Source organism: Diaphorina citri, unplaced genomic scaffold, assembly GCF_000475195.1.
Source record: "Diaphorina citri unplaced genomic scaffold, Diaci psyllid genome assembly version 1.1 scaffold436, whole genome shotgun sequence".
NCBI classification, from domain to species: domain Eukaryota; kingdom Metazoa; phylum Arthropoda; class Insecta; order Hemiptera; family Psyllidae; genus Diaphorina; species Diaphorina citri.
Window position 1 is genome coordinate 85,597 of NW_007377871.1, and position 12,398 is coordinate 97,994.

General features: G+C 39.9%; 1 protein-coding gene across 1 annotated transcript in view; it reads left to right on the forward strand.

The window, feature by feature from the left end:
• The window catches only part of LOC103508816 (mediator of RNA polymerase II transcription subunit 13), an 82,736-nt gene that overhangs the window by 1,764 nt on the left and 68,574 nt on the right, over positions 1–12,398 (forward strand). Inside the window, 1 exon segment of the mRNA XM_026823318.1 lies at positions 6,061–6,394. Within this exon segment, the coding sequence (XP_026679119.1) occupies positions 6,061–6,394 (334 nt within the window).

The window sequence follows — 12,398 nt, forward strand, 5'->3', positions numbered from 1 at the left end:
GCCTCGGCGGCGTAGTGGTCAAGACGCTCGCCTGGTAATCAGGAGGGCGTGGGTTCGATCCCAGCCGAGGTATGGAATTTTATCCTCATTTAAGTATTTGAGAATTTGACCACATAATAATGGAGCTCTAAGGGTTAGGTGGTAGAGAACGCCTAAGGCGTTAACCTCGCCTAGTGGTTGCCTTCCACTCGAGAGTCCATTATTATTATTATCCTGCCAGGAACTGTCATTTTACCTCTAAAACTATTTTCTCAACCCATCTTTTAGGGCTGTTTGCATGTATGTACACTAGTGTACACCTAAGCCTAAAAGTAGGCTTTTTGTGCATGACTTTAGGTACACAGATACATTATACGTACATCTTGTGTAGGTTATCATCTAAAATCATCAGGTTTATCACTTAATGGCGGGGGTAAAGAGACTTTTCGCCTGGTCAGGACGCTCGCCTGGTAAACAGGAGGGCGTGGGTTCGATCCCAGCCGAGGTATGGAATTTTATCCTCATTTATTTGAGAATTTGACCACATAATAATGGAGCTCTCGGGGTTAGGTGGTAGAGAACGCCTAAGGCGTTAACCTCGCCTAGTGGTTGCCTTCCACTCGAGAGTCTATTATTATTATTATTTTCAGTCTTTCCCTGGCAGTATAAATAAGGTATATCTGCCCGACCTGATATGACAACTAGGTAGGTACCAATGTATCTTGTTAGGCACATTATCTCGTGTAGGGTATCACTATAATGTCATCTGGTCTGCTCACTGGCTCAGCCGAGACTATGTAGTCTCTTATCATATGGAGTAATTACCTTGCCCGGGGCTGTTCAGACTAGTGTCTGACGATAAGTACTGACTTGTCCCTGGCAATGATCACTGATAGATCCGAGTGTCCTTTGCCAACCGGTGTGAAGCTATCTACCTATTACTTTGCCAACCGATGTGAAGTTATCTAGTTCCTAACCAGAGTAGCTCAGTGGTAGACTTGTAATGCGAGGGACTTTGGTTCGGGCTATGTTCAGGCTAGTGTCTGTACCCGACTGTAGAAGTACTGGATTTTCCTTATTCATTTTCCTTTTGATTTAAAGTAACAGGATTTTCCTTATTCATTTTCCTTTTGATTTAAAGTAACAGGATTTTCCTTATTCATTTTCCTTTTGATTTAAAGTAACAGGATTTTCCTTATTCATTTTCCTTTTGATTTAAAGTAACAGGATTTTCCTTATTCATTTTCCTTTTGATTTAAAGTAACAGGATTTTCCTTATTCATTTTCCTTTTGATTTAAAGTAACAGGATTTTCCTTATTCATTTTCCTTTTGATTTAAAGTAACAGGATTTTCCTTATTCATTTTCCTTTTGATTTAAAGTAACAGGATTTTCCTTATTCATTTTCCTTTTGATTTAAAGTAACAGGATTTTCCTTATTCATTTTCCTTTTGATTTAAAGTAACAGGATTTTCCTTATTCATTTTCCTTTTGATTTAAAGTAACAGGATTTTCCTTATTCATTTTCCTTTTGATTTAAAGTAACAGGATTTTCCTTATTCATTTTCCTTTTGATTTAAAGTAACAGGATTTTCCTTATTCATTTTCCTTTTGATTTAAAGTAACAGGATTTTCCTTATTCATTTTCCTTTTGATTTAAAGTAACAGGATTTTCCTTATTCATTTTCCTTTTGATTTAAAGTAACAGGATTTTCCTTATTCATTTTCCTTTTGATTTAAAGTAACAGGATTTTCCTTATTCATTTTCCTTTTGATTTAAAGTAACAGGATTTTCCTTATTCATTTTCCTTTTGATTTAAAGTAACAGGATTTTCCTTATTCATTTTCCTTTTGATTTAAAGTAACAGGATTTTCCTTATTCATTTTCCTTTTGATTTAAAGTAACAGGATTTTCCTTATTCATTTTCCTTTTGATTTAAAGTAACAGGATTTTCCTTATTCATTTTCCTTTTGATTTAAAGTAACAGGATTTTCCTTATTCATTTTCCTTTTGATTTAAAGTAACAGGATTTTCCTTATTCATTTTCCTTTTGATTTAAAGTAACAGGATTTTCCTTATTCATTTTCCTTTTGATTTAAAGTAACAGGATTTTCCTTATTCATTTTCCTTTTGATTTAAAGTAACAGGATTTTCCTTATTCATTTTCCTTTTGATTTAAAGTAACAGGATTTTCCTTATTCATTTTCCTTTTGATTTAAAGTAACAGGATTTTCCTTATTCATTTTCCTTTTGATTTAAGGTAACAGGATTTTCCTCCCGCAGGCTTTGTTTCTTTTAGGATTGTACACTTCATGATGTTAGTTATGGGATGGGGCACTTTAATATACACTTAAAGCTATAACCACTTGTCGGTTGATGGCCTTTGGTCATTTTTTTTTCCAGAAAATTCTGAAGTTCAAAGTGAAAGGTATTCTTTTGTACTTGGCGTTTTATTCTCACGAGTTTTCTTGGTAACTTGGTACTTGGCATCTCATTGTCACCACCAGTGTTTTTGTAATGATTTGGAGAATGAAGATGTTTCCGAACCATGAGGACCTCGAATCAATGACACGTTCACTCCTCCTGTACCCAAACCCGGAAGTCTATCGAAATCACCATACTTGTGAGATTACTGTTGAAGTTAAGGTATCTTGAATCAAACGTCGAAAAAAATAAATAGGTAACATACCTACCTACACACACAAAGAAGTAAAAAAAAATGAGCTTGTGAAATTCGGTAAAAATTAGCCTGCAATTTTTCAGTAAAGTCCCACCATATTCAATTCTATGGTATAGATTATAGAAGACACCAGTATAGATTGGCTTCATTATTTCTCTATCTCTTGAAATATTTGACCCATTGGTTTCTTAATTTCACATTATAGATTATAGAAGACACCAGTATAGATTGGCTTTCATTATTTCTCTATCTCTTGAAATATTTGACCCATTGGTTTCTTAATTTCACAGCGTGTCAAAAGATCAACGAAACACACGAAAAAAATCAACGAAAAAGACTATGTAAAACTGAACTTAAGAATTAAATATAAAATACGTAAATCATGTGATGAAATTGAGTTCATCTTGACTTCAAGACCCCGCGGAGGGAAAGGCTCTAAGGTCATCAACCCTTTCCGGTATTCCTCGTCTCTCGCAGCAAGGAAGGTCCTCTATCTGCCGGGTTCCGCAAACACACGAAAAAATCAACGAAAAAGACTATGTAAAACTGAACTTGAGAATTAAATAGAAAATAAGTAAATCATGTGATGAAATTGAGTTCATCTTGACTTCAAGACCCCGCGGAGGGAAAGGGTCTAAGGTCATCAACCCTTTCCGGTATTCCTCGTCTCTCGCAGCAAGGAAGGTCCTCTATCTGCCGGGTTCCGAGTCCTCTAGACTCGTGAGGTCCTGGATTTATACCGGGGAGCCATATCAACCCACGCTCCTCTGTCTAGAGCTATCGTACCCTTATTAGAACAAAATGATCACCCTGAGAAACAAAAGTGCATATTTTTCAAATTTGAAAAAAAAAAAACTTTCCCAATCATAGGTATCTAGAAAGGAAAATATTATTATTATTATTTTTACTCGATCACGATCACAAAATCCCATTAATGAAACCAGAAAATAAAAATCAATACCTAAATAAATAAATGAAAACCTTTGATACGCGTTTTCGCCTCGGAAGCGACGATGTAAGTCTGAGATACCATCTGTAGATTCTGTACTTAGGGTACCTACCATAGGTATCTTGATCCCCTATTCCATCTGAATCACCAAGCTGAAATCCCATTAATGAAACCAGAAAATAAAAATCAATACCTACTTAAATGAATAAATAAATTAAAACCTTTGATACGCGTTTTCGCCGCGGAAGCGACGATTTAAGTCTGAGATACCATCTGTAGATTCTGTACTTAGGGTACCTACCATAGGTATCTTGATCCCCTATTCCATCTGAATCACCAAGCTGAGACAAAAGTAACCAGGTTGTTCTGTATAGGGTAAGTGTACCATTTATTCGCCCACTTAAAAAACGTACCATTTATTGGCCCACCTGCCCACATTTATTTTTCTAATTTTTGTTTTTATGACTACAATTTTTGAAATTGGATCTTGACACTGAAATTGGATCTTGAAAAAGTTCGTCCAGTTCAGACTTATGTGGCGTATGGTATACAGGTGGGCCAATAAATGGTACAACAAGAAAGTATTAGGTAAACCCAAAAGAGAACAAGCAGACAAAAACAAAACAAAAGAGGCATGGATAAGAAGAAAGTAAAAATCAAGTAGGTAAACCAAAAAGTTCAAGACAGATATAAAAAAATATCACAAGAAACCATAATCAACATAGACCAAGATGCAACAAGAAAGAATTAGGTAAACCCAAAAGAGAACAAGTAGACAAAATAAAAACAAAAGAGGCATGGATAAGAAGAAAGTAAAAATCAAGTAGGTAAACCGAAAAGTTCAAGACAGATATAAAAAAATATCACAAGAAACCATAATCAACATAGACCAAGATGCAACGAGAAAGAATTAGGTAAACCCAAAACGAAACAACAAGCAGACAAAAACAAAACAAAAAGTTCAAGACAGATATAAAAAAATAACACAAGAAACCATAATCAACATAGACCAAGATGCAACGAGAAAGAATTAGGTAAACCCAAAACGAAACAACAAGCAGACAAAAACAAAAGACAAGAACATGGATAGGAAAAGCTCAAATAAACCAAAACAACCTAGAAAAAACCCAAATTAAAAACAGTCAAAAGAAAAACAAATGTAAACAGAAAATAGTATCTAAACCAAATCAACAAAGAATTAAGAAAGACCAAGATGCAACAAGAAAGAATTGTGTAAACCCAAAAGCGAAACAAGAAGCAGACAAAAACAAAAAGAACATGAGAGATAGGAGAAAGCTCTCTCTGGCAAGCTTTTCTCTCTCCGCTTAGCTTTTCAACCTTTTTTGAATGAAGTGTAAACTAGGAGCTATAGGAGAACATTGGAGACGCGAACGAGAAGAGAATACTGTGTTAAGTTAAATGGTCAGAATGAGAGGAAGAGGAGGAGGAGGAGGAGGAGAAAGAGAAGGTGGAAAAGTGAGAGAGACTGAGGAGGAGGAGGAAGAGGAGGTGGAAAAGTGGGAGAGATTGGGAGAAAGAGGAGGAGATGTAGTTGAGATTGAATAAAGAGCAGGAGTATGAAGTTGGGCTGTTCGGGGCGGCTCGCTAAAGAGCGGAATGTGAAAGCTACATAAAATGGGGAAAGATTGGCAGAGGAGGTGGAAAAGTGGGAGAGATTGGGAGAAAGAGGAGGAGATGTAGTTGAGATTGAATAAAGAGCAGGAGTATGAGGAGGAGGCAGAGGAGGTGGAAAAGTGGGAGAGATTGGGAGAAAGAGGAGGAGATGTAGTTGAGATTGAATAAAGAGCAGGCAGGAGTATGAAGTTGGGCTGTTCGGGGCGGCTCGCTAAAGAGCGGAATGTGAAAGCTACATGAAATGGGGAAAGATTTTTTTCTAGTCCCATTTTGACTTCGAATCTTTTGTTTATTTACACTATTACTACTAAATAGGTACAAAGTTACTAACCAACCTCAGTGGTGCAGTGATCAGCACGGTGGACTATGAATCTGGAGACTCTTTGCAAATGACTCGGAAACATTTACCCCTAAAATTACCTATGTATTTAATTTTTTGTACAATTTTATATAACCCCCCTTCCTTGAAAATCTCGGATAAAGTCCGATTAAGCCAAGTCACTCACTGCACTGGTGAAACCGCAGTGTTTAAACAGAGAAATAGCCAGCCTAGTTAGCTTAGTTGGTAGTGCGTCTGCCTTGTAAGCGCTAGGCCGCGGGTTCGATTCCCGCCCGGGGCGGATTTCATAGTCGACGGCCGTCAATCGATGACTGAAACCGTCCATACTGCCTTAGATAACATATAGATTCACCTCGTCGATTGACATCGATCGGCCATCGACTCTGTGTGGAGTGTGAACACAGCTTTGTGTTGATTGTCTTATGTTTCTGTCTAAACCTGAGCTCTCTAACTCTCCCCCTTTCTCTCTGTTTCCAGACGGACCTGTGCGGGATCAAATGGCGTAAACTCGTCCACGGGGACTCCGCAGGTACGGGGTACTCGCCCGGGTCCGAGCCTCTCGAGGACCCCGTCCTCGCCTCGTACGCCAAATGCCTGGCCGGGGACATTCTGTGCGTGTGGCGCCGCGTCGGGACGCCCCAGAACGGCGGCTCGGGGGGCGGCGGGGGCGGTCTGTTCGACTCGATAGGCTTGCCGCAGGTGACGTCGGTGCCGCCGCTGTCGCTGCAGGCGGCCAAGGAGCTGTGGATCTTCTGGTACGGCGAGGAGCCGGACTTGTCTTCGATTGTGACGCCGGAGCTGTTCTCTTCCGGTGAGTAAAACATGGCGACCTACTGTCCGTGGTGTTAAAACGCCTTAGAGCGGGGAAAAGATGGCTTGTCTTCTGACAAGTAGGTAATTGGATTTTTTTAAGAGGTTGGATAGAGGGAACTGTAACTGTTGTTGACTATTTTACCTCCGGAAATGACTTTTGCATTGGGACGCATCATGCTGTTTGAGCTACTCATTTGGAACCACAGGGGGGCACTTCTGGCTTTAAGGATAATCCACGGAAGCGAGTAGCATTGTTAAAGTTAAAAGTCTTATCGTCCCGAAATCGAAGAGAGAAGGAAGACAGGAAAGGAGAAAGCCAGCCGTTCCGAGAACGAACATTATTGGTTCCAGATAAAATCCAGGAACTTTTTACGGAGCAAATTTATACAGACCTAAACTTTTTACAGAAGTTCATTTGGCAACAAATTCATAGGAATTCTTACTCCCAGTGAAAAGATTTTGGGAAGATATCTTACCCAGTGAAAAGATTTCGGGAAGATATCTTATAATCTTATATCCTTCAGAGTTTTTTTTCCCCATTAGGCGCTTTAACAATGTTTTGTGCATGTCGTTCGCGCCGAATAGAGTTCTTCAGAGTTTGATACGGTTAGAGTTAACGTGCGTGACCTTGAGTTGACAAACACGGAGAGAAATATACCAGGCGAATTGAAGAAACAAATAAAACGAAACGAAAGAAAAAGCAAACAGAAAGAAAGAAGCCATGGGGATGATGAGAAGAAGGAGAACAATGTGACAAATGCAGTTGGGAAATGTCAACTGAAAAAAAAAGACGATAAAGTAACATGAGAGAAGGGTGAGGGCAGTAGAAAAGAGGTATATTTATTTGGAAATGAATAATGAAAACAAGAAAACAAGAAGAGAAGAAGAAGAGAAGAAGAAGAAGAAGAAGAGAGAAAAAAAAATGAAAATAATATTTAAAGTAGCTACTCAGTTGTCTTCACGATGCTCAGTGCACCCCGCACTCCAAGCAGAGAGCCGAAAAAACTTCGACCCCGCCGGGAATCGAACCCGGGATTTCCAGTGTGCAAGCCGAGCGTGATAACCTCTCGGCCACGGAGCTCGAAGAATCCGTAGTGTCCCAAATGTTCTTCCTCGTCTTCTTCTTCTTTTGAGCAATTTTAGAGTTCACTGGAACCTAGAGTTTACTGGAACCACCACTCAGCAGAGAAACAAAGAAGCCTGGAACTCAGACCAGCAAAAGTACGACAAAAAAACTACAAAGTGTATCAAAAACAAAACAAGACATACATAGACAAAGGGTTAGAGAAGCGAGACATACAGACAAAAAGTCCATGTGCACTCCTTAGCACGTGGCGAGAGAAAGACGTTTCTGTTCCTCTCGTCATTTAACAGCTTCTCTTAGGAAGACACATTTTTTTCCTCTTATAGACATTTCTGTGCTTTGTCTCTTTCCGCAGTTTTAATGAGGGGATTGAGGAGTTTCCTAGGGTTTATGTAACAATTAGAAGGTTAGAAGTGTGGTTCAAAGGCTGATTAAATTGGGGGAAAAAATATTTATTTCGCTTTATTCAATTAATTATTTATTTATTCATACTCGAGTTGAATTTAAATGGCTTAATTTACTGATCTGGAGCCTAAATATTCTAAATACATACTCCATCAACTAATGATTGACTTGCCATTATGTCGATTTTTTTCTAATGACAACAGACTCGATTTCAAATAGCCATCTTGTGGGTTATATCAAGACTGAATTACTGTAGAATATCAGAACTACCTATTAAGAAATTTTGGACGAAAGTTCTTTCTCATCAGCATGATGTAAGATCCTTCTTTCTTTCCTTCCATTAGAACGTTGTTTGTCTTTTCTTTCAGTAGGTATGATATCCATATTCCTGAAAGTCATTTACACACATACATGTTCCTGATAGGCATAGGGTAAGTGTACCATTTATTCGCCCACTTAAAAAACGTACCATTTATTGGCCCACCTCCCCACATTTATTTTTCTAATTTTTGTTTTTATGACAACAATTTTTGAATAGCACTGGTTCGATAGCATCTTTAAGCCCCTTTCTTTTGAGAAACAAGATGGAACAGGAAAGAATTAGGTAAACCCAAACCGAAAGAAGCAGGCAAAATAAAAACAAAAGACCAGGAGAATATGGGACGCGAAAAATCAAGCAGGCAAAATAAAAGCAAATGTAAACAACCAAGAAACAAGGAAGACCAAGATGCAACAAGAAAGAATTAGGTAAACCCAAAAGAGAACAAGTAGACAAAATAAAAACAAAAGAGGCATGGATAAGAAGAAATGTGGCGTATGGTATACAGGTGGGCCAATAAATGGTACGTTTTTTAGGTGGGCGAATAAATGGTACACTTACCCTATGATAGGAAAACATGTAAGCTCGGATTTTTATTTACTTATTCCTTGTGTTTCTTTTCTCTTTCTTGTCCCTATTCTTATCCGAGAAAGATTCGAGCAAAACAAAACCGTTGAGAATCGCGTCGAGGAAACGATGTTACAACTGTTTGAACTGTTACATCGATATCAACCGGTGTGCTGTACACCGCGATAACACAAAATCTAGGTCATCAGCCTCTCGCTCTTCGGGTCTTCTGGTTCGGTGAGCGTTTGCTATGCTGAACACTGAAGAGTTCTCTTACCTACCATCGTACCTTGGCCACCTCTACACTCCAGACATGAGCTCTTTCCTTGATTCTAACATGAACTGGGGCTGTCTAAATCTAGGATAGCCAAAAGTAAAAATGTAGAGAGTGGGACCCAAAAAACAGTAGGTAAAAAATTTGGTTACCATGACAATATAGACTCCAGTAAGCTCACCAGCAAGCGTGATGGTCGACGACTCGACGCGTTTTTCAGGGGGGTGTCCGTCAAGGAATTCGTTTAAAAATGTATCCCCTTAATCCCTTAAATATCAAAATACATATTTAAGACCTTGGTTGGACTGCGGGGGTGAAGGGACTTTTTACTATTTTCGGTCCTCTATCTCGGCAGCATAACCATTTTTGTGGCATCGTTCTCACTTACGTGAGCTCTTCCACCCAACCACTGATATTCTATTTTACGAGACCATCCCACTCTAGAATATCACAATGTTACCTGGACTTGGCTAGATTTACTCCTAGCCATGAAGAACGACTCACGACGCGTTATCCTATCACAGGTAATTGATTTTTTTCCTAAGGGGTTTGATTAACGTTACTGTATTACTCCTGAACAAAGCCACAAGGTGAATTCTTTTCGCCCTTCTTGAAAACTTTGGCCTTAAATACCAGCCGAACCGTACAGTTTTCGAAGTTCGGCCCGCGGCCTTTTTTTAAAGAGGTTTGATAGAGGGAACTGCTAAGGTCTTATAGTCCTGAAAGCGAAGAGAGAAGGAATACAGGATAGGAGAAAGCCAGCCGTTCCGAGAACGAATATTATCCGTTCGGGACAAAATCCGCCCCGGGCGGGAATCGAACCCGCGGCCTAGCGCTTACAAAGCAGACGCACTACCAACTAAGCTAACTAGGCTGGCTTTAGATTACTTTAAAATGATCGCAAAATAACCTCCTATTTTTTCTTCTTCTGGGTTTCAGGCCATCAAGCAGAAACTGACCATTAACCGCGCCAGTCGAAACCTGGCCTCGTCCGAGAGTAAACCGCCTGCCGAGGCTGAAGACAAGGTCAAGATGTTATTCGGCTCCACACTGCTTAGTGGTGAGGCGGCCGCGTCCACACGCTTTGAAACACCGGCCTAGCGCTTACAAAGCAGACGCACTACCAACTAAGCTAACTAGGCTGGCTTTAGATTACTTTAAAATGATCGCAAAATAACCTTCTATTTTTTCTTCTTCTGGGTTTCAGGCCATCAAGCAGAAGCTGACCATTAACCGCGCCAGTCGAAACCTGGCCTCGTCCGAGAGTAAACCACCTGCCGAGGCTGAAGACAAGGTCAAGATGTTATTCGGCTCCACACTGCTTAGTGGTGAGGCGGCCGCGTCCACACGCTTTGAAACACCGCGGTTCTTCAAGAAGTAATCTCGCAAGGTTCATCCAGACTAGCCTAAAACTCTGATATCGACACTTTTTCGACCAATCTTAGATGTTTTTTGAAGAGGTTTGATTGAGGGTTCTGGAACAATCTCCAGGTCTTATCGTCGCGAAATCGGGACAGGATAGGATAGGAGAAAGCCAGTCGTTCCGAGAGCAAACCTTATCTGTTTAGGATGAAATCCGCCCCGGGCGGGAATCGAACCCGCGACCTAGCGCTCTTAGATGTTTTTTGAAGAGGTTCTGTTGAGGGTTCTGGAACAATCTCCAGGTCTTATCGTCGCGAAATCGGGACAGGATAGGGCAGGAGAAAGCCAGTCGTTCCGAGAGCAAACCTTATCTGTTTAGGATGAAATCCGCCCCGGGCGGGAATCGAACCCGCGACCTAGCGCTTACAAAGCAGTAAGGCAGGCGCGCTCCCCTCTAAGATAACTAGGCTGGCTCCCAACATAACTAATTAATCTACTAGATAGAGTGGTGATAGTCTGAGCTATGAGCTACGAAGTCCATTGATATTTATAAAGGGGGGAAAAAATTGTTTTGTGTTTTTGCAGTTTACATTTCTACTCGTAGGAAACGAATCGTATATTTTTGTGTAACTTGTACAGAACAGACCAATATTTCGTGTTAATATAGGCCGCGGGCGGCGCTTCGAACTCTTGACGTTCGCGCGCCTCCCGGCACGCTTGATTTTGTAATGTGTATGTATTTCAATGTTCTCATTTCGTCTTTCGAGAGAAGAAAAAAATCTCTCAAAATGCTACAACTCCATTGAATAAGTAACTTTTAACCGAGAAAAGCCTTCTATTTCTCTACAATTTCCCAGAATTTTCCTCCTCTCTACAATTTGAGTTCATCCTCATATTCCGGCTTAGGTTGTGGTGCAACAAAGCTGTTGTACTTTTTCTTCATCTTGAGTCCGGTGACTAAAAAATTCTCTCAAAATGCTACAACTCCATTGAATAAGTAACTTTTAACCGAGAAAAACCCTTCTATTTCTCTACAATTTCCCAGAATTTTCCTCCTCTCTACAATTTGAGTTCATCCTCATATTCCGGCTTAGGTTGTGGTGCAACAGTCAGCAAATTTAATACTGAGATTCAGTCAGCAGGATCAGAACAATAGATTATTAAAAAAATAATAGAAAGTAAAAAAAAAAGACCTTGTACTTTTTCTTCATCTTGAGTCCGGTGACTAAAAAATTCTCTCAAAATGCTACAACTCCACTGGATAAGTAACTTTTAACCGAGAAAAGCCTTCTATTTCTCTACAATTTCCCAGAATTTTCCTCCTCTCTACAATTTGAGTTCATCCTCATGGGTGTTACTTAAAACGCCTTAAAGCGGGGAAAAGATGGCTTGTCTTCTGACAAGTAGGTAATTGGATTTTTTTAAGAGGTTGGATAGAGGTAACTGTAACTGTTGTTGACTATTTTACCTCCGGAAATGACTTTTGCATTGGGACGCATCATGCTGTTTGAGCTACTCATTTGGAACCACAGGGGGGCACTTCTGGCTTTAAGGATAATCCACGGAAGCGAGTAGCATTGTTAAAGTTAAAAGTCTTATCGTCCCGAAATCGAAGAGAGAAGGAAGACAGGAAAGGAGAAAGCCAGCCGTTCCGAGAACGAACATTATTTGGTGTTAAAACGCCTTAGAGCGGGGAAAAGATGGCTTGTCTTCTGACAAGTAGGTAATTGGATTTTTTTAAGAGGTTGGATAGAGGGAACTGTAACTGTTGTTGACTATTTTACCTCCGGAAATGACTTTTGCATTGGGACGCATCATGCTGTTTGAGCTACTCATTTGGAACCAAAGCGGCGCTTAGACTCCTGATGCTGTTCAGTACCACTTATCTGAGCGAAAGAGGATTTTCAACGTTATTATTATTAAAACAAAACACAGAAACAAACTGATCGCTAGCGATGACATGCGCCTCGCGTTAGCCAACACAATTAAAC